The sequence below is a fragment of the Syngnathoides biaculeatus genome, chromosome 14 (assembly GCF_019802595.1).
Source record: "Syngnathoides biaculeatus isolate LvHL_M chromosome 14, ASM1980259v1, whole genome shotgun sequence".
Classification (NCBI taxonomy): domain Eukaryota; kingdom Metazoa; phylum Chordata; class Actinopteri; order Syngnathiformes; family Syngnathidae; genus Syngnathoides; species Syngnathoides biaculeatus.
The window spans coordinates 809313-832475 of record NC_084653.1 but is presented as its reverse complement, the minus strand read 5'-3'; the positions used below and the strand labels follow the sequence as shown (position 1 = coordinate 832475).

Sequence of the window (23163 nt, the reverse complement as noted above, 5' to 3'; positions counted from 1 at the left end):
TTCCGACCTTCTCTTTACTTTTCCACTAGCATCCTCAAGGCAAATAATGTATCTGTGGTACTCTTTCTAGGCAAGAAACCACACTGTTGCTCCCAGATACTTACTTTTGTCCTGAGTCTATCCTCAACTACTCTTTCCCATAACTTCATTGTGTGGCTCATCAACTTTATTTCTCTATAATTCCCACAGCTCTGAACATCAAATTTTTTCTTAAAAATGGGAACGAGTACACTTTTCCTCCATTCTTCAGGCATCTTTATGCTCGCTAGTATTCCGTTGAATAAGTTGGTCAAAAACTCCACAGCCATCTCTCCAAATTGCTTCCATACCTCCAGCGGTATGTCATAAGGGCCAAATGCCTTTCCATTTTTCATTTTTTGTAGTCCCTTTAACTTCCCCCTTATTAATCATTGCCACTTCCTGGTCCTTCACACTTGCCTCTTCTGCTCTTCTGTCTCTCTCATTTTCTTCATTCATCAACTTCTCAAAGTATTCTTTCCATCTATTTAGCACACTACTGGCACCAGTCAACACATTTCCATATCTATCCTTAATCACCCTGACCTGCTGCACATCCTTCCCATCTCTACCCCTTCTCTAGCCAAACTGTAGAGATCCTTTGCTCCTTCTTTCGTGTCCAACCAGGTGTACATGTCATCATACGCCTCGTTTAGCATTTGCCACCGCTACCTTTGCCCTACGTTGCATCTCAATGTACTCCTTTCGCCTCTCCTCAGTCCTCTCAGTGTCCCACTTCTTCTTCTTCTAATCTCTTTCCTTGTATGACTTCCTGTATTTTGGGGTTCCACCACTAAGTCTCCTTTCCCCCTTTCCTACCAGAAGACACACTAAGTACTCTCCTTCCTGTCTCTATGATCACCTTGGCTGTAGTAGTCCAGTCTTCCGGGAGCTTCTGCTGTCCATCGAGAGCCTGTCTCACCTCTCAAACTCATCACCTGATCTGATACTCTTTTCACCTCCAAGACATTCTTAGCCATTTCTTCCTTTAAAATAATTCCTACTCCATTGCTCTTCCCATCTACTCCGTGTTAGAATAATTTAAACCATGCTCCTAAACTTTTAGCCTGACTACCTTCCCACCTACTCTCTTGGATGCACAATATAAGAACCTTTCTCCTCATCATCATCATGTCAACCAACTCCTGAGCTTTTCTTGTCATAGTCCCAACATTCAAAGTCCCCACACTCAGTGGAAGGCTCTGTGTATTCCTCTTCTTCTTCAGACGACAAATCCGGTTTCCTCCTCTTCTTTGTCTTCGACCCACAGTAGCTGAATTTCCACCGATGCTCTGCAGGTTAGCAGTGCCTTGTTCTTTAGATGAACGTTCATATTTGTTTGGCACAGTTTTTACGCTGGATGCCCTTCCTGACATAATCCTCTGCATTTATCCGGGCTTGGGCAACCCTCTGCATTTATCCGGGCTTGGGACAGGCCTACTGATTGCACTGGCCTGTGCCCCTGTCGGGCTGCATTATGACAAGACAATTTCACTCAAAAAACTGATGTTCTATGCACTATAAGACTCCCTGTGAGGGTTTTCGAAATGATTTTATCAACATTAATCAGTGATATATGACAATAATTAGATATTGAGATCTGCAGTGAAAGCAGGGAGCAGGCAGAGGAACAATTAGAAAGATGGAGGCACGTACTGGAAAGTGATGTATGATAATTATGATCACAATTATTCCTACAGTTGCATATGACTGTGACACACAACCATACTCCGCAAAGCTAATCTTACCAATGTTGCATCAATTTTGACTTTCCTAACATTTTATATTTCCTCTAGCCATCCATGTTCTGAGCTGCTTATCCTCACGAGAGTCATGGGAGCGCTGGAGCCAATCCCAGCTGTCATCGGGCAGGAGGCCGGGTACACCCTGAACTGGTTGCCAGTCAATCGCAGGGCACATGGAGACAGACAACAGGCTCACGCACAATCACACCTACAGGCAATTTAGAATCTCCAATTAATGCATGTTTTTTGTGACGTGGGAGGAAACTGGAGTGTCCGGAGAAAACCTACGCATGCATGGGGAGAACTTCCAAACTCCACACACGGGGGGATGGGAATTGAACCCCGGTCCTCAGAACTGTGAGGCCAACACTCTATACGTGCCCCACCATGCCGCCCCATTTTAGTCTGACTTGTTAAAATTGGGAGCAGGTCTAAGGACTGGTGAACAAATCTGCCTCACAGTTCTGAGACCCGGATTAAAATCTAGCATTGCCTGTATGGACTTTGAATGTTCTTCCCAAGCCTGTGTGGGGTTATCTCTGGGTACTCAAGTTTCTTCCCCATATCCCGAAAATATGCATGGTGGGTTAATTGAAGGCGAATTTTTCCGGAGATCTGAATGTGAGTGTAAATGGTTGTTTACATATACCATGCGATTGGCTGCCGACAAGTTGAGGGTGTCCCACGACTTTCACAGAGTTAGCTGAGAAAGGCTCCAACACCTCCACTACCCAAGGGAGGATAAGTAAGATAGAAAAAAAGATGGACATTTAATTTCCTTTTTTTCCAAATGGTGTTGCCATGAGTTAACACACATCCCAGTGTACCCAATTCAGATGGTGAAATCACAGCTAAAAAGTGCTTGTGTACATTACTGATAAGTTAGACAAGAAGTAGTGGTAGGCAGGCTTTCAGTGGTGGTTCTTGAAAGAATAACTGAGTTTAAAAGAAAAAAAATTCTCTTGTCAATTGACTGCCTCTCTTGTCGTACGCAACATGTATGTTGTACAAGAGTGGCTCCTACTACCAGAGACAAATTCCTTATGTTTTCTACATACTTGGCGAATAAAGCTGATTGTGATTCTAAATTACTTCCTAAGTACAGTTCACTTGAAATTAGTATCTTTGTAACCTTGTATTTATAAGTTAAATATATTTGAAAGTCTCCCAACATTTACATATTTAATAATATAGTGTCTTAAAAAACAAAGAAGGTACTTTGAAAGTTGTTCATGAGGGTGGTACTTAGTGCTCAGTATTTTATTTTTTTAGGTGGTTCTGGTGTAAAAATCTTGAGAAACATTTTTGTAATCCAGCGAGTGTAGAAACATACAGTTGGTCGCAAAATATCACTATGTAAACACATTTTTGTAATCATCGTATGTTCCCAACAATAACATAATTCAGTGTGTAATTTTGGTTTTGCCCCAGTGTTGGATGAAGCACTGCTGTCTTCCTGGTCAGTTTCATAGACATTTGATTGCAAAATATCACTGTCAGCAAAAAATGCAAGTTTAAGCAAGTGAAAAAAAGTCTTTTTTGATAAAATGTGAAAAATAAGTTAGGTTCCAAGTACAATACTCTAATCCCTTTCTACTACGCGCTTCACCTATTGTGTTTGTTATGTTTCAGACCGCGCTAAGGAAATAAAAACAGGATTCATGGAGATGTAGCCAGAGTGGAGCCCTATGCGGGGTTTCAATGATCCTTAGAAAGGTGTGGAATCAGCCCAGGACTACACGACAGCACTTGGTCAATGACCTGAGAAGAAATGGGACCACGGTTTCCAAGGTGACTGTTGGTAATACACTAAGATGTCATGGTTTGAAATCATGCATGGCACGGAAGGTACCCCTGCTTAAACCAGCACGTCAAGGTACGTCTTAAGTTTGCCAATGACCAGAAGACACACTAAGTACTCTCCATGCTACAGAGGAGCCATGGGTTAAGGTTTTGTGGTCAGATGAGACCAAAATGGAACTTTGTGGTCATAATTCCACTCACCGTGTTTGGAGGAAGACGAATGATGAGTTCCATCCCAAGAACACAACCCCTACTGTCAAGCATGGGGATGGTAGCATCATGCTTTGGGGTGTTTTTCTGTAGATGAGACAGGACGACTACACTGTATTAAGGAGAGAGTGACCGCGGCCATGTATTGTAAGATTTTGGGGAACAACCTCTTTCCCTCAATCAGAGCATTGAAGATGGGTCATGGCTGGGTCTTCCATCATGACATTGACCCGAAGTACATAGCCAGGAAAACCAAGGAGTGGCTCCGTAAGAAGCATATCAACGTTCTGGCATGGCAAGCCCGTCTCCAGACCTAATCCCAATAGAAAATCTTTGGAGGGAGCTGAGACTCAGTGTTTCTCAGCGACAGCCCAGAAACCTGTCTGATCTAGAGAAGATCTGTGTGTGGAGTGGGACAAAATCTGCAGTGTGTGCAAACCTGGTGAACAATTACAGGAAACGTTTGACCTCTGTAATTGCAAACAAAGGCTCCTGTACCAAATATTAACATTGGTTTTCTCAGGTGTTCAAATACTTATTTGCACCTGTATCATACAAATAAATTGTTAAAAAAACCATACATTGTGATTTCTGGATTTTTATTTTTAGATTATCCAATAAAAGTTATTTTATTGTTATTGTTTAACTATACACTTGTACTGTTGTAATTTTTGTCTCAAGTATACAAAGTATAAATACTGTACTGTTGAGTAAATATTCTGGTATCCACATGGCAGCTCCAGCAGAGGTCTCAGAGTGATGAATGGCAACTACACAGTAATATAATACAGTGTTTTATAATTCATATTGACATTATAAATTCATAATTCTTTAAATATTATATTTATAAGGTTTAATAATTAAAGAGTTAACGAAATACCCCTTTTTGTCTCAAATATGCCAGGTATAAATACTGTTTACATATTTTAAACGTTCTGGTACCCACATAAACATAGATCCCAGCTACTTCACGGTTTTTCACTTTTCGCAGGTGGTTCTGGTCCCAATTAACTGAAAAATGAGGGTTTACTGAAATGTATATATACATATATAATGCAGGTGAACCTAACACAAGACACAAAACAATATCCAGAATGATTGCATTGTTTTTATTATTATTCAACTAAGATGGGGTAGTAGTGGTGGCGATGTTCGGATGGGAGCAGATGGAGAAAAAAAAGCTACATTTGCTGTGTTGAGTTCCCATTCCAGGTACTGTTATCATCCTCACTGTCCTCTTGAGACCTGAGCTGGCATATGTTACCATCATTCTTGAAGTTCTTAGAACGATTCTCAAAAGGCCTGGAAAGAGATTCCCTGAGAAGACACAGAGGGAAAGATCATGATTTAGTGATGCAGTCATTACATACTGTTCCCAGTATGGCTGTGGCTCAGGTAGGAGAAATGTCTTCCTTCAATCCATCCATCCAAACATCCATCCTATTCTTATTAGGTCGCGGGCGTGCTGGACTCTATCCCAGTTATCTTTGGGCGAGTGGTGGGGTACACCCTGAACCCATCGCCAGCCAATCGCAAGGCATAAACAGACAACAAACAGACAAACTATTCACACCCACATTCACATGTACAGCCAATTTAAAGTCTTCAATTAACCTACCAGAAATGTTTTTGGGTTGTGGGAGGAAACCGAAGTACCTGGAGAAAACCCATGCATGGGGAAAACATGCACAATCCACATAGGCGAGGGTGGATTTGATCCCGGGCCATTAGAACTGAGAGGCCGATGTATGGAAGTAATATCTACCACCAGCATTTGAATTTGAAATGCCACAGAAAACAGGATTTGAATTCGAAATGTAAAGTGATCACATTTTCATTAGTTGTAATTTAGTGTAACTTTTCAATGTTAACAATTCAACTGGCTACAATTCAGTGTCTGAAATTCAACAGGCATCAATTTGCTGTCTGAAATTCAAGTGGTTACAATTCACTGTCGAAAATTCACCATCTGTGCCACCAGGCACGGTTACTAAAGGTCAGAACGGAACACCCAGGCAATCCAGTTACGCTTTCTTAGTATGTGACGTCACTTGAGTAGCCAGTTGAATTACAGACAGCAAATTTTATACAGCGAATTTTAGCCAATTGAATTGTTAACATTGAAACGTTACACTGAAATAGAACTCTTGAAAATGTGATCACTTTACATTTCGAATTCAAATCCTGTTTTCTGTGGCATTTCAAATTCAAATCCTGGTGGCACATACCGTAATTTCTTGAAAATACCGCGCACATTTTTCCAAAAATATTTTCAAAAAGTTAAAAGAGCGCATTATATCTAGGTATGGATGAAATATTAAAAAATACAATCACATTGTATAGTCGTATACAGGTACATAGCGTGGTAAAAAAATGTAAACATATACATTTTGAAATGATATTTAATGTCTTATGTTACACATTTATATATATTACGGTTATGTGCGCCCCCAACCTGAGCTCTCAGAGTTCCTCCGGGAGCTTGCATTTTACGCTTGTTAGTGTAGCATGTTTGTTACTACCGCACCAAAGATCAGAACCGACTGCCCATGTTTTTGTTTGAACTTAATCTAAGACAAAAAATGTCGACTACAACAACTAGTTGTGCAGCTGCTTTTAAAAGAAATGCGGCAAATTGGACGTAGCGCCGCAGTCCGAAACAATGAAAGCTCCCGTCAATGGCTTCAGGTGGGTATCAAACCAACGTGAGCTCAAACTATGTAATACAAGTGTCATGGTGATATTAAAAAAAAAACGGGAGCACACACAATTGAAATGCTTCCTTTTTAAAAAAAATGTACCCATTACGCTCGTTTCTACGTAGTTTGAGCTCACGTTGTTTTGATAGCCACCTGACGCCATAGTGAAAGATGCTACAGATTGGAGCCCAATGGAGGGGAGAGGTTGAGCTGCGCAACCCAAAGTGTTGGGATTAAAAAAATATTTTAAGTCATCAATGATGAGTTCCACAGCGATGCACCAAAGGTAGCTACTATGGATCTTTTTCAGAATGGAGATAAATCAAATGGATCTTTTGAAGGCTTGGCCATGGATGTGTATTGTCGTGGATTAACTGAACTATGCACAAACGTTTTATGCACAAATATTTAATGCAGTGTTTAATAAGCAATGTTAAAGATTTTATATTTTTAAAACTGAAATATGTGTTGGCAGTATTTTTATTTATTTATTTATTTATTTTAGTTGGTTGAGGGACTCTGTTCTGACAATTACAGGGACCAGGACAAGCGTGTCCAGTGGCCTGTCCTGAGATTATATCACCGCTACATCCGCACATTCACAGTATTACTAATGATTGTTGTACAGACAGTTTTTTGAAAAACAATACAAGTACAAACCTAACAAAATATAAATACAGATCATTCCTAATATTCTGAGCATATGAGTAGTGGCAAATTGGTGGTGTGCATTTGTGCATTGTACTTTGGTAGAAGGGTTTTCCTAATTTTTTAGGTCAACTTTGGGGGTGCACATTATACTTCAGGACGCATTATACTCAAGAAATTACTGTATTTACTTCCATACCACTAATTTGAATCCCATTGAACATCTGTGGAAACATGAAACATGTCTGGAGAAACCATTGTGCTGGCAGATTTTTGTTTTACATATACACTGAATCTGAGTTCTATAAGGTTTACCTTCAACTTTAACACGTTTTATCCTGTTGTGGGTTCCAGTTCTCTCAGTCACGCTGCTCCTCATGTGATGTTTTTGCTCGCTCCATGTGTATACAGTTGGACATATACAACTATCTTGTTTTGTCTTGTTTTTTCTCTTCTTGTCTCTCACTTTTATATAACCAGAGGACTTGAAATCTGATCTTTAGTAAGGGGTGACCACTCGCAAGACTTGTACCTTTTCCTTTTCACAAAGATTTTGCGTTCTTTTGTAATAAAAATTCACAAAGATTGTCTCCTTGCTTATGGTGTCAGAAAAAGATTTTGCCAAAACAATCACCCGTGAAACCTAAGAGAACTGGAGCAGTTAGCTCATGTAGAGTGGGCCAAAATACCTGCTTTGAGATTCAAGTCTCATTGAAAGTTACAAAAATCATTGCAGCGATAACCTCAAAAGTATTTGAAAAGGAATATTTTAAATGCAGTCTTCTTCTTTTCCTTTCAGCTTGTCCTCTTAGAGGTTGCCACGGCGTGTCATCTTTTTCCAACTAAGCCCATCTCCTGCAGCTTCCTCTGGAAGACCAACTGCCCTCATGTCTTACCTCACAACAGCCATCAAGTTTCTCTTTGGTCTTCCTCTCGTTCTTTTGCCTGGCAGCTCCATCCTCGGCACCCTTCTATCAATATACTCACTCTCTCGCCTCTGGACATGTCCAAACCATCAAAGTTTAGTCTCTCGAACCTTGTGTCCAAAACATTCAACTTTGGCTGTCTCTCAAATAAGTTTATTTCTAATCCTATCCAACCTGCTCACTCTAAGCAAGACCCTGAACATCTTCATTTCTGCTACCTCTAGTTCAGCTTCCTGTTTTCTATTCAGTGCCACCGTCTCTAATCCGTACATCATGGCCGGCCTTATCACTGTTTTATAAACTTTGCCCTTCATCCTAGCAGAGACTCTTCTGTCACATAACACACCTTGACACCTTCCGCTAGCTGTTCCAACCAGCTTGGACCCGTGTCTTAACTTCCTTACAACACTCACCATTGCTCTGGATTGTTGACCCAAAGTATTTGAAGTCATCCACACTCGCTATCTCTTCTCCCTGAAGCCTCACTCTTCCCCCTCCACCTTTCTCATTCACACACATATATTCTGTTTTACTTTGGCTAATCTTCATTCCTCTCCTTTCCAGTGCTTTTCTCCATCGTTCTAATTGTTCCTCTGCATGCTCCCTGCTTTCACTGCATATCACAATATCATCTGCGAACATCATGGTCCAAGGGGATTCCAGTCGAACCTCATCTGTCAGCCTATCCATTACTACTGCAAACAGGACGGGGCTCAGAGCTGATCCCTGATGCAGTCCAATCTTCACCTTAAATTCTTCTGTCACACCGATGGAACACCTCACCATTGTTCTGCAGCCATCAAACATGTCCTGTACTATTCAAATATATTTCTCCGCCACATCAGACTTACGCATGCAGGACCACAGTTCCTCCTTGGTACTCCGTCAATGGCTTTCTCTAGATCCACAAAGACACAATGTTGCTCCTTCCGCCAGCTGTTCCAACCCGCATGGACCCGTTTCTTCACTTCCTTACCAAACTCACCATTGCTCTGGATTGTTGACCCTAAATATTTGAAGTCGTCCGCCCTTGCCTCTTCTCCCGAGAGCCGCACACTTCCCCCTCCACCCCTGTCATTCACACACATATATTCTGCTTTACTTCGGCTAATCTTCATTCCTCTCTTTTCCAGTGCATCCGTCCATCTTTCTAAATTTCCTCCACCTGCTCCGTGCTTTCACTGTATATCACAATATCATCTGCAAACATCATAGTCCAAGGGGATTCCAGTCAAACCTCAACTGTCAACCTATGCATTACCACAGCAAACAGGAAGGGGCTCAGAGCTGATCCCTGATGCAGTCCCACCTCCACCTTAAAATCTTCTGTCACACCTACAGCACACCTCACCATTGTTCTGCTGCCATTATACACGTCCTGTACTATTCTAACATATTTCTCCGCCACACCAGACTTGCGTATGCAGTACCACAGTTCCTTTCTTGGCACTCTGTCATAGGTTTTTTCTAGCTCCTTCTGACCTTCTCTGTACTTTTCCACTAGCATCCTTAAGGGAAATAATCTCTGTGGTACTCTTTCTAAACATGAAACCAGACTGTTGCTCGCAGATACTTACTTCTGTCCTGAGTCTTGCCTCCAGTACTCTTTCCCGTAACTTGATTATGACGATCACCAACTTTATTTCTCGAGTCGATAGTTTCTGCAGCTCTGAAGATCGCCTTTGTTCTTAAAAATGGGGACGAGCACACTTTTCCTCCATTCTTCAGACATCTTCTCCCCCGTAAGTATTCTGTTGAATAAGTTGGTAAAAAACTCCACAGCCACTCTCCGAATTGATTCCATACCTCCACAGGTATGTCATCAGGACCTTTCGATTTTTCATCCTCTTTAGTGCCTTTCTAACATCCCCTTACTAATCATTGCCACTTCCTGGTCCTTCACACTTGCCTCTTCTACTCTTCCTTCACTCATTTTCTTCATTCATCAACTTCTCAAAGTATTCTTTCCATCTACAGTGAAGAAAATAAGTATTTGAAAACCAAGGGTGCAAAAATCCAGAAATCACAATGTATGATTTTTTAAAGAATTTATTTGTTTGACACAGCTGCAAATAAGTATTTGAACACCTGTCTTATCAGCTAGAATTCTGATCCTCAAAGACCTGTTAGTCCGCCTTTAAAAGTTCACCTCTACTCCGTGTCTTATCCTGAATCAGATACACCTGTGTGAGGTTGTTAGCTGCATAAAGACACCCGTCCACCCCATACAATTAGTAAGACTCAAACTTGTAACATGGCCAAGACCAAATAGCTGTACAAAGACACCAGAAACAAAATTGTACAACTCCACATGGCTGGAAAGGGCTACGGAGAAATTGCCAAGCAGCTTGGTGAAAAAAGGTCTAAGCAATCATTAGAAAATGGAAGAAGCTAAACATGATGGTCAATCTCAATCGGAGTCGAGCCCCATGCAAGATATCACCTCATGGGGTCACAATGATCATTAGAAAGGTGAGGAATCAGCCCAGGACTACACGACAGGACTTGGTCAATGACCTGAAAAGAGCTGGGACCACCGTTTCCAAGGTGACTGTTGGTAATACAGAAAGACGTCATGGTTTGAAATCATGCAAGTTTTAAGTTTGGCAATTACCATTTGGATGATACAGAAGAGCCATGGGAGAAAGTTTTGTGGTCACATGAGGCCAAAATGGAAGTTTTTGGTCATAATTACACTAACCATGTTTGGAGGAAGGCGAATGATGAGTTCCATCCCAAGAACACCATCCTTACTGTGAAGCATGGGGGTGGTAGAATCATGCTTTGCGGGTGCTTTTCTGCACATTGGACAGGACAAATGCACTGTATTAAGGAGAGGATAACCGCGGCCATGTATCGTCAGATTTTGGGCAACAACCTCTTTCCCTCAGTTAGAGCATTGAAGATGGGTCATGGCTGGGTCTTCCAACATGACATTGACCCGAAGTACATAGCCAGGAAAACCAAGGAGTGGCTCCGTAAGAAGCAGATCAAAGTTCTGCCGTGGCTTGCAAATACTTATTTTCTTCACTGTAATAATTTTGCTAACTTGAAAAGTCTCATTCATTTTTTGATCTGAAACCCAAATGTGTTCATGATGCAACAAATACAAAGGAATGGATCTTGCCGTTCCAATACTTTGAGGGGTCTGTACTGTTTCTTGAACTGACTCCTGGGATTTCTAATTTATGGTCTTTGTTAGTAAAGATATACATAATAAATAATCCAAAAAGGAGCACAGACCCTCACTTACCTGTTTGGTTCATCAGAACATGTGGCTGAGTTGGTGTAAGACTGAGACCAGGTTTGAGAACTTCTTGATGTTTCTTGGGGTCGGGTCAGAAACATGAAAGAGCGGAGGAATCGCCAAATAGTGAGAACTGGGTAGAAGACTGTGCTGAGGACAGCCCATGTACCACCCTTAGTGGACGGGACAACTGTGGAAACAGGTGTGCCAGACTGTAAAAGGGAGAGGATAGGTTGTTTGTTTTTGAAGCATCCATACTGTCCCAAAAAAACAAGGTGTACAGTATTCATACCTCTTGAACCTATCCACATTTCATCACTTTACAGTCACAAAATGTAATTTGATTCGGACTGTATATGATATTGTGATACAAAATAGTTTGTTTAAACTCGAATCTGAAAACTGCAGCTTGCAACAGTATTCACTACCATCGTGTCAAAACTTTGAAGAAGAATGAGTTCAGCAAACATTTTGGCACACTTCCTGATTAAAAATTTGCCAAGTGGTTTGGATTTCCCTCTGCCACTACGGGTATTATCATCAGTCATCAAGGAGGTACGCACGTACACATCATCTTTAGGCTTCCCATTTTTTGTGTTTGTGTCATATGCACACATGCTCATTGAAATAACCAATGAGACCTGCTTGACATTGGTTTCCAACAAAGTAATTTTATTGAGTGACTTTCACAACATACTGGTGGAAGTCGCGAGTCCCTTGGGCCAGGGGTGTCAAACTCATTCTAGCTAAGGGGCCAGATGGAGGAAAATCTATTCCCAAGAGGGCCAGACCTATAAATCATGGCCTATAAAAACACGTTATATCCTTTAGAATAAAAAAAAAAAAAACTTCAACACTCCCAAGCCCAGTAAAAGTCCAACATCAGTATTGAACCTAAATCATTTCAAGTTTTTTTTTAATTCTGAGGAAAAAGAACACAACCACACAATGCATCAGTTACTCACAGAAGTATATCACACAAAACAGAATTATATCGTCTCATTCCTCAGGCAGAAATATATTTACAAATAACATAATCCTGTTCCCTAAACAAGTGCAAGACGAGTGTGAACAGTCATAACACTGCATAACAACGTTGTTGCACCCTAGCAGCTGTTTGTTGAAGTCAATCAGGTGCTCTGTAACATCCATCATAAATGAAATTCTAACACTGGTTTGCCATTTTCTTTGACGAGCTGTCCAATTTCTTCTCCTAAATCAGGTAATTCAGACTGCGTGTTTGATTCACTTACTCTGCCCATGTATAAAGCTCGTGCACGTGACGACGTCATTTTCACGGCGCCATATTGCCAGTCAAACAGAGCTGCTCGACATTGTGGGAGACATTGAACCGGAGGAGTATATTTACAATACCCAAAACCTGTTGTGGTGTTGATTGTCACAACAGACAAGAGAACATATTCAAAGAGATCATTCTATAACATACCAGGTAAAAAGACCAGAAAAGATCAATGGATTTCGGCAATTAAACGTGATGGTTGGAGATCCCTTCATTTCAGGTAGGAATGATTCTTGATCTATAATCTATAAACAAATTGACTCATTTGAGAACAATGTGTATGTAAAAAAAGAAAATAAACCGTCTGTCGCAGAGAGGTTTACGTGTGGCCACAATCGCCTCCGTGTACGTTCTGTGGAGACCACTCCGTCCTCTTTTTTTTTTTTTTTTCAATCATAGTTAATGAATGAGTTTGTGTAAAACCAGGGATCATTTATTTAAACATTGGGATTTGTATTGAATACTAGCTGTAAAGATCGATGGATTCCGGCAAAAGTTAACGTGTGGCCGAATACGCTTCCGCATTCATGAGCCATCAACCCGTAGTCTTTTTTCTCCAATCATAGTTAATGAATGCGGGTTTGTGTAAAACCAGGAGTCATTTATTTAAATATTGGTATTTGTATTGAAAAAGTATGAGTGGGTCCATCACGATGTGGGATTTATTCCTGATTTAGAACAGATCCATCTTACAAAGTATTTGTATGTGTCCAGACTTTTATACGCTTTCAAATTTTTCCGTGTAAATCTTGATGACTTACTCACAAGATACATGTGAATATCCATTTGTCCAAGACAAGCAGCAACAATTTAACAGTCCATTTTCTTATTGGTGAAAACATCGACATCAGCATTAAATATGGGTCCTCTGTGCCAAGTGTCTAATTTATTCACGTACCTTCATTTATTATCACCTTCTAAATGTTTAATGATATCGGACAAAACTCTGGGCGTTGTGCTATGAGACATATTTTCGTTCCATCTCAACAGACTTAGCATTGAACAATGGTTTGTTTGACCGCCAATATGGCCAGTCACGTGATTTCGGTGACTAGGTGCACGAGCTCTGTAAACGGTTTGCTTGCTGAACACAATTGTTATTGTGCCATCTAGTGGATCCAATCAGCAGTTGCTTTTATTGAAAAATTCAAGCTGATTTTGTGTAAATGTCCATATCATTGTTTTATACTGTATAAAATTATATCACGAGCCGGCTTAAACCAGTTTGCGGGCCGTATTTCAAAGCTGAGGACTAATCCTTATAAATCCCCTGTCCAAAGCCTGCTCCTCACCAACGCAAGATCCATGGTCAATGAAACGGCTTAACTGGAACTTCTCGCTGGGAACTGCTATGTCCACAACTTCTTCTTCTTCTTTTCCTTTCGGCTTGTCCCGTTAGGGGTTGCCACAGCGTGTCATCTTTTGCAATGCTGCGAGCAATAAGCCGAGTCCACAAATACAAATCACTTAGGTGTGACAGAGGAAAAAACCCTGGAAGGAGGCATTCTGCCATGTCTGGCAAAATCGCTCAAAGTTTGGGTATTTTTATTCATAAATACTTACATTTTTCGGTTAAAACTTTGGACAAGCTGTGTATTTTCATGAATTTCATGAATTGAACATGACAGGACAAGATCTTCTTTTCCTTTTGGCTTGTACCATTAGGGGTCGCCGCTGAGTGTCGTCTTTTTCCATCCTAGCCTATCTCCTGCATCTTCCTCTCTAACCCCAACTGCCCTCATGTCTTCCCTCACCACATCCATAAACCTTCTCTTTGGTCTTCCTCTCGCTCTTTTGCCTGGGAGCTCCATCCTCAGCATCCTTCTACCAATATACTCACTCTCTCGCCTCTGAACATGTCCAAACCATCGAAGTCTGCTCTCTCGAATCTTGTCTCCAAAACATCCAGCTTTGGCTGTCCCTCTAATGAGCTCATTTCTAATCCTATCCAACCTGGTCACTCCGAGCGAGAACCTCAACATCTTCATTTCTGCCACCTCCAGTTCAGATTCCTGTTGTTTCTTCAGTGCCACTGTCTCTAATCCGTACATCATGGCCGGCCTCACCACTGTTTTGTAAACTTTGCCCTTCATCCTAGCAGACACTCTTCTGTCACATAACACACCAGACACCTTTCGCCAGCTGTTCCAACCTGCTTGGACCCGTTTCTTCACTTCCTGACCACACTCTCCATTGCTCTGTATTGTTGACCCCAAGTATTTGAAGTCGTCCACCCTCGCTATCTCTTCTCCCTGTAGCCTCACTCTTCCCCCTCCACTTTTCTCATTCACGCACATATATTCTGTTTTACTTCGGCTAATCTTCATTCATCTCCTTTCCAGTGCATGTCTCCATCTTTCCAATTGTTCCTCTGCATGCTCCCTGCTTTCACTGCATATGACAATATCATCTGCGAACATCATGGTCCAAGGGGATTCCAGTCTAACCTCATCTGTCAGCCTATCCATTACCACTGCAAACAGGAAGGGGCTCAGAGCTGATCCCTGATGCAGTCCCACCTCCACCTTAAATTCCTCTGTCACACCTAAGGCACACCTCACCATTGTTCTGCTGCCATCATACATGTCCTGTACTATTTTAACATACTTCTCTGCCACACCAGACTTACGCATGCAGTACCACAGTTCCTCTCTTGGTACTCTGTCATAGGCTTTCTCTAGATCCACAAAGACGCAATGTAGCTCCTTCTGACCTTCTCTGTACTTTTCCACGAGCATCCTCAAGGCAAATAATGCATCTGTGGTACTCTTTCTAGGCATGAAACCATACTGTTGCTCGCAGATACTTACTTCTGTCCTGAGTCTAGCCTCCACTACTCTTTCCCATAACTTCATTGTGTGGCTCATCAACTTTATTCCTCTATAGTTCCCACAGCTCTGAACATCCCCTTTGTTCTTAAAAATGGGAACTAGAACACTTTTCCTCCATTCTTCAGGCATCTTTTCGCCCGCTAGTATTCTGTTGAATAAGTTGGTCAAAAACTCCACAGCCATCTCTCCAAATTGCTTCCATACCTCTACCGGTCTCTGGTCCTTCACTCTTGCCTCTTCAACTCTTCCTTCTCTCTCATTTTCTTCATTCATCAACTTCTCAAAGTATTCTTTCCATCTATTTAGTACACTACCGGCACCAGTCAACACATTTCCATCTCTATCCTTAATCACCCTGACCTGCTGCACATCCTTCCCATCTCTATCCCTCTGTCTGGCCAACCTGTAGAGATCCTTTTCTCCTTCTTTCGTGTCCAACCTGGTGTACATGTCTTCATATGCCTCTTGTTTAGCCTTTGCCACCTCTACCTTTGCCCTACGTCGCATCTCGATGTACTCCTTTCGCCTCTCCTCAGTCCTCTCAGTATCCCACTTCTTCTTCGCTAATCTCTTTCCTTGTATGACTCCCTGTATTTTGGGGTTCCACCACCAAGTCTCCTTCTCCCCTTTCCTACCAGATGACACACCAAGTACTCTCCTGCCTGTCTCTCTGATCACCTTGGCTGTCGTCGTCCAGTCTTGCGGGAGCTTCGGTTGTCCATCGAGAGCCTGTCTCACCTCTTTCCGGAAGGCTGCACAACATTCTTCCTTTTTCAGCTTCCACCACATGGTTCTTTGCTCTACCTTTTGTCTTCTTAATCTTCCTACCCACCACCAGAATCATCCTACATACTACCATCCTATGCTGTCGAGCTACACTCTCCCCTACCACTACTTTACAGTCAGTAACCTCCTTCAGATTACATCGTCTGCACAAAATATAATCTACCTGCGTGGTTCTACCTCCGCTCTTGTAGGTCACTATATGTTCCTCCCTCTTCTGGAAATAAGTGTTCACTACAGCCATCTCCATCCTTTTTGCAAAGTCCACCACCATCTGCCCTTCAAAGTTCCTTCCTGGATGCCGTACTTACCCATCACTTCTTCATCGCCCCTGTTTCCTTTACCAATATGTCCATTACAATCTGCACCAATCACAACTCTCTCGCTGTCTGGGATGCTCAGAACTACTTCATCTAGTTCCTTCCAGAATTTCTCTTTCAACACTTGGTCACATCCTACCTGTGGTGCATAGCCGCTAACCACATTATACATAACACCCTCAATTTCAAATTTTAGTCTCATCACTCGATCTGATACTCTTTTCACCTCCAAGACATTCTTAGCCAGCTCTTCCTTTAAAATAACCCCTACTCCATTTCTCTTCCCATCTACTCCGTGGTAAAATAATTTTAATCCTTGCTCCTAAACTTCTAGCCTTACTACCTTTCCACCTGCTCTCTTGGATGCACAGAATATCAACCTTTCTCCTAATCATCATGTCAACCAACTCTTGAGCTTTTCCTGTCATAGTCCCAACATTCAAAGTCCCTACAGTCAGTTGTAGGCTCTGTGCATTCCTCTTTTTCTTTTGACGATGGATCCGGTTTCCTCCTCTTCTTTGTCTTCGACCCACAGTAGCTGAATTTCCACTGACGCCCTGCAGGTTAGCAGTGGCGGGCGTTGTTAACCCGGGCCACGACTGATCCGGTATGGGATTCTTTAGATGAACGCTCATATTTGTTTGGCACAGTTTTTACGCCGGATGCCCTTCCTGACGCAACCCTCTGCATTTATCCGGGCTTGGGACCGGCCTACAGATTGCACTGGTTTGTGCCCCCATAGGGCTGCATTCTATGTCCACAACTGCTGCGTGTTATTTTATTACGGAAAACTGTCTTCATCTACTAACTCCCAATGAGTCAGCGAAGCTTGAGAATTACATACTCCACCACTGTGAAAATAACCGTGACTCGAGTAAGAGCAAGGGGGAAGGGCTCTACATCTATGTGTATTATCATCGGTCCAATAACAACTCATTCTTAGAGTCACTGTTCACCATGGCAGCTTGTACACCTACGTCACCAATGTCACGTGACTGGCCATAATGACGGCCTAGCAAAACATTCCTCAATGCTAAGTCGGTTGGAGACGGCACGAAAATATGTCTTGTAGCACGATGCCCAGAGTTTTGTCGGATACCGTTAAACATTTAGAAGGTGAGAACAAAAGAAGGTAAGTGGAATAATGAGAAACACTTGGCATAAAGGACCCATATTTAATGCTAAAGTCGATGTTTTTGCCAATAAGAATATGGACTGTTAACTCCCTTCCACTTGTCTTGGACAACTGGATCTGTTTCGTAAATTGAGATTTACACGGTTTGAAACCGCAGAAAAGTCTGGACGCATACAAATATTTTGTTGCTGGTCTGTGCTCAAGAATAAATCCCACATAGTGATGTAGCCACTTAAGATTTTTTCAATACTTCTTCTTTTCCTTTCAGCTTGTCCAATTAGGGGTCGCCACAGAGTCTCATCTTTTTCCATCTAAACCTATTTTGTGCATCTTCTTCTCTAACACCCACTGTCTTCATGTCCTCCCTCACAACACCCAGCAACCTTTTCTTTGGTCTTCCTCTCGCTCTTTTGTCTGGCAGCTCCATCCTCAGCACCCTTCTACCAATATACTCACTCTTGCCTCTGAACATGTCCAAACCGTCGAAGTCTGCTCTCTCTAACCTTGTCTCCAAAACATCCAACTTTGGCTGTCCCTCTAATGAGCCCATTTCATATCCAGTCCAACCTGTTCACGCCAAGCGAGAACCTCAGCATCTTCATTTCTGCTACCTCCATTTCTATTTCCTGTTGTGTCTTCAGTGCCACTGTCTCTAATCCGTACATCATGGCCGGGCCTCACCACTGTTTTATAAACTTTACCCTTTATCCTAACGGAGACTCTTCTGTCGCAGAGAACACCAGACCCTTTCCGCCAACTGTTGCATGCCGCTTGGACCCGTTTCTTCACTTCTTTACCACACTCTCCATTGGTCTGTATTGTTGTAATGTTGTCTATGTAAGTATTTGAAGTCATCCAACCATCCAACTTGCTATCTCTTCTCCCTGGAGCTTCACTCCTCCTCATCCATCCCTCATATTCATGCACATATATTCTGTTTTACTTCGGCTAAACTTCATTCCTCTCCTTTCCAGTGCGTGCCTCCATCTTTCTAATTCTTCCTCCGCCTGTTCCCTGCTTTCACTGCAGATCACAATATCATCTGCAAACATCATAATCCAAGGGGATTCCAGTCTAACCTCATCTGTCAGCCTACCCATTACTAACTACCGCAAACAGGAAGGGGCTCAGTGCGGATCCCTGATGCAGTCCCTCCTCCACCTTAAATTCTTCTCTCTTGGTACTATGTCATGGGCTTTCTCTATGTTTACAAGGACACAATGTAACTCCTTCTGACCTTCTCTGTACTTTTCCACGAGCATCCTCAAGGCAAATAATGCATCTGTGGTAGTCTTTCTAGTCATGAAACCATACTGTTTCTCGCCGATGCTTACTTCTGTTCTGAGTCTAGCCTCCACTACTCTTACCCATAACTTCATTGTGTGGCTCACAATCTTTATTCCTCTGTAGTTTCCACAGCTCTGAACATCATCTTTGTTCTTAAAAATGGGGACTAGCACATTTTTCCGCCTTTCTTCAGGCATCTTCTCTCCTGCTAGTATTCTCTTGAATAAGTTGGTCAAAAACTCCACAGCCACCTCTCCAAATTGTTTCCATACCTCCACTGGTATGTCAACAGGACCAACCGGCTTTCCATTTTTCATTCTATTCAGTGCCTAACTTCCCCCTTACTAATCATTGCCACTTCCTGGTCATTCACGCTTGCCTCTTCAACTCTACCTTCTCTCCCATTCTCTTCATTCATTAACTTCTCAAAGTACTCTTTCCATCAACTTAGCACACTACTGGCACCAGTTCAGGGTTCATACTCAGTCTAACCAAAAAAATTTAAGGGCTTTTTAGGGGCATTCTTCGGGGCTGACACCAAAAATTTAGGGCTGACACGGAAAAAATTTAGGGCCATTGTGGGAAATCAAGAGTAAGGAAAAAAGACTCACCCAATGGTGCCATCAACCGTTCTTGGTTCATCAAATATTCCAGTACCTCAGTACCTGTGACAGTGATCACCTGTCGGCCCTGGTGGTAGTTCTCATTGATAGGACCATTGTCAATGTCTTCACATAACAGTCTACAGAAAAACAGATTCTAACTACAATTGCAACTATATACACAAATGTCTTCTACTGATGTCTGTCTCAGCACCTCTCCCTCCAGCTCCTTGAGCCTACCCAGTGCCTCCTCTATTTGTTGCTGCAGAGGTGCCAAAGTGGCTCTCTTGTCCTTTGCTCTGCCTCTGAGTGCATTGGCCTCAGTGATAAAGCTCAGATTCCTCTTTTCTTCTGCCTCCTCACACAGCCTGTAAGCCTTCTCAATAAGCGTTGATATGTCAGTCTCTATTCTGGCTTTTTTGGCTTTGAGGCAGTAGAGATGAAAAGCGATGCCAAATGTAGCCAGGTACGAAGTGTTCCTTTCCCCACAGTGGTAGTTTTTAGCAATGTCACTGTCTGGGAACATGACTGCAAACACTTTCAAATTATTTTCACAAGATTTGTAACTGTAATGGCTGCAGATCACTTTTAAAGTCCACACGATCTCTGCCTTTAACAAGTCCGTCTTCGTGTATTGAACTACGTTCATAAAGCCTGACTTCTGGCTGGTTGAAGTCGATGGCTGGACAACTGTAGGTGCGCATGCACTGCTAGTACCACTGCCTGAAGTTGATGCTTCACTATCTTGATATTTTAGAAACAGATTCATACCAACAGAAGATGAGAGTCTTCGCCAAATCAGCGTGTCTCGTATTTTTCCGGTGCGACTCCAGCGCTTTGACACCCATCTTTTCAAGCTGGTAATTCTGCTTGCACAGATGGCAGTAAAACATGTGCCGATCTTTTGAATATCGACGAACCCAGCTCCCAAACTCCTTACTTTCAACCCAAGCTTCTTGAAAAATGCACTTCCCCGTGATACAAGTTGGATCGATGAAAGAACTACGCTACGTCGTAACGAAGACCAAGTGAAATGCCTACTCACGGAAACAAACAATGGAATATCGACAAGATGGGGACTAGTTGTCAACATGGTGACTTCCGTTGACAATTTCTGGCTGTTTTGGACGCCAGACGGATCGCTATTTTTTTTTTTTAATAAAAGATTAATTTTTTTAGGGAGAATTTTAGTGGTAGAGGTCCTGCCTTTGATTTTTTTTTAATTTAAGGCCTTTTTAGGGGCTTGACCGGTTTTTGTGGATTTTTAAGGACTTTAAGGAGCCCCGAAATGCACCTTCGAAAATTTAGGGGTTTTTAGGGACTTTTAGGGCCGCGTGCGAACCCTGATAATTCCATCTCTATCCTTAATCAGCATTACTTGCTCCACATCCTTCACATCTCTATCCCTCTGACCGGCCCTCTATCCCTCTGACCGGCCAACCTGTAGAGATCCGTTTCTCCCTCTTTCGTGTCCAACCTGGTGTACATGTCATCATATGCCTCTTGTTTACCCTTTGCCACCTCTACCCTTTACCTACGACGCATCTCAATGTACTCCTTTTGCCTCGCCTCAGTCCTCTCCGTGTCCCACTTCTTCGATAATCTATTTCCTTGAATGACTTCCTGTAATTTGGGGTTTCACCACCAAGTTTCCTTCTCCCCTTTCCTACCAGAAGACATCCCAAGTACTCTTCTGCCTGCCTCTCTGAAAACCTTGGCAGTCGTATTCCATCTTCTGGGAGCTCTTCCTGTCCGTCTAAAGTCTGTCTCACCTCTTTCCAAAAGGCCGCACAACATTCTTTCTTTCTCAACTTCCACCACCTGATTCTTTGCTCTACCTTTGTCTTTTTAATCTTCCTACCCACTACCAGAGTAATTCTACACACCACCCTCTTCATTGCCCGTTTCCTTCGCCAACATGTCCATTGAAATCTGCACCAATCACAACTCTCTCTCTCTCTATGGGATGCTCAGGACTACTTTGTCTCGTTCCTTCCAAAATTTCTCTTTCAGCTCTAGGTCACATCCTTCTTGTGGTTCATACCCTCTAATCACATGATACATAACCCTCAATTTCAAGCTTAAGCTTCATCACTCGAGCTGACACTCTTTTCACCTCTAAGACATTCTTAACCAGCTCTTGCTTTAAAATAACCCCTACTCCATTTTTCTTCCCATCTACTCCATGGTAAAATAATTTAAACCCTGCTCCTAAGCTTCTGGCCTTAGTCCCTTTCCACTTGCTCCCTTGGATGGACAATACAGTACATCAACCGTTCTCCTAATCATCATGTCAACTAACTCCTGAGCTTTTACTGTTATAGTCCCAACATTCAAAGTCCAACCACACATTAACCTACGTAAACAACACTGTGACTAACGGTTTATTTTCTTTTTTTAAATACGCATTGGACTCATTTGAGAACAATGCGTATTTAAAAAAAAAAAAAAAAACGTCTGTCGGAGAGAGGTTTACAGAAGTTTAACATGTGGCCGCAACACGCTTCCGTGTATGTTGGAGACGATTCGCTGTCTTTTTTTTTTTTTTTCTCAATGCATTTCTCTCAAATGAGCCAACTTGGGATTATAAAACAACCGGGCCAAAAACCACACTGATGCTCCTGAATCTGAGACTCAATTTCTCGACAAACCCCCTTCTCCCTAAACTGACTTTACTTGGAAGGCTGTCGAGTGTGATGCCCCTGTAGTAACAAGACAACTTCTGGTCCCCCTTCTTAAAAAGGGGAACCACCACCCAAGTGGCTCTGTCCCCGTTGTCCACGCAATGTTGCAGTCAGAACTCCCAATCACGCTCATTCTAGTTGCACTGTCATTGCCCACATGAGCACTGAAGTCCCCCAGCAGAATGATTGAGTCCCCAGCGGGAGCCCTCGCCAGCACTCTCTTCAAGGACTCCAAAAATGGTGGGTACTCTGAATTGCTGTTGGGTGCATGCCCACTGTAAACAGTCAAGACCCGTCTCCCAATGTGAAGGTGGAGAGTTTAACCTGTTGTTCAATAGGATTAACTCCAACGTACAGGCACTAAGATGGGGGGCAATAAGTATAACCACACCTGCTCGGTGCCTCTCAACATGGAAGAGAGCCCAATCCTTCTCGACAGGAGGGGTACCAGAACCCAAGTTGTGTGTGGAGGCGAGCCCGCCTATATCTGATCGAACTTCACCTTGTACATCAGCTTGTTTTTCCACTCGAGAAAGATGACATTCAGTATGTGAAATGTGGGTAGGACAAAAATGGAACAGTACTGAAATAGTTTAGGTCCTACCTGGAGGAAAAGAGCTACGTTGTAACCAATGGAAGTGCTCAATCTAAACAAATCGCAATGATGTTTGGGGTCTCTCAGGGGTCAGCTAGGATCAATTCTGTTCAGCCTGTATATACAATCCTTGAGCAAGATTTTCCAGAACTTTCATGTTGACAAGCTATGCAGATGACACAGTTATATTGAAAAGTGTCTCCAGATGATTACAGTTCAATTGAGGCGCAACAAAACAACCAAAGTGAGATAATTGTTTTGGGCAAAAAAGAAAAGGAGATTGCTGGTAGTAAATATCTGGACTCACTATTTTTAAAAAACAAACATGAA

At 42.3% G+C, this 23163-nt stretch overlaps 1 protein-coding gene across 7 annotated transcripts in view; it reads right to left on the bottom strand.

The window, feature by feature from the left end:
* Positions 1 to 4870: 4870 nt before the first annotated feature.
* The window catches only part of ubxn4 (UBX domain protein 4), a 64690-nt gene continuing 46397 nt past the window's right edge, over positions 4871 to 23163 (bottom strand). For 2 of the 7 annotated variants that reach the window (XR_009798051.1, XM_061840896.1), the window contains 2 exons: positions 11303 to 11508; positions 4871 to 5093 (listed from right to left, as the gene is read on the bottom strand). Coding sequence is in view for 4 of the 7 variants with exons in the window: in XM_061840896.1 (XP_061696880.1) it covers positions 4958 to 5093; positions 11303 to 11508 (342 nt within the window). In the remaining 3 variants the exon portion in view is untranslated. Of the gene's footprint in view, positions 5094 to 10750; positions 10848 to 11302; positions 11509 to 23163 lie in introns of those variants that run through there. The other 5 variants (XM_061840897.1, XR_009798053.1, XR_009798052.1 and 2 more) reach the window with 5 other exon arrangements.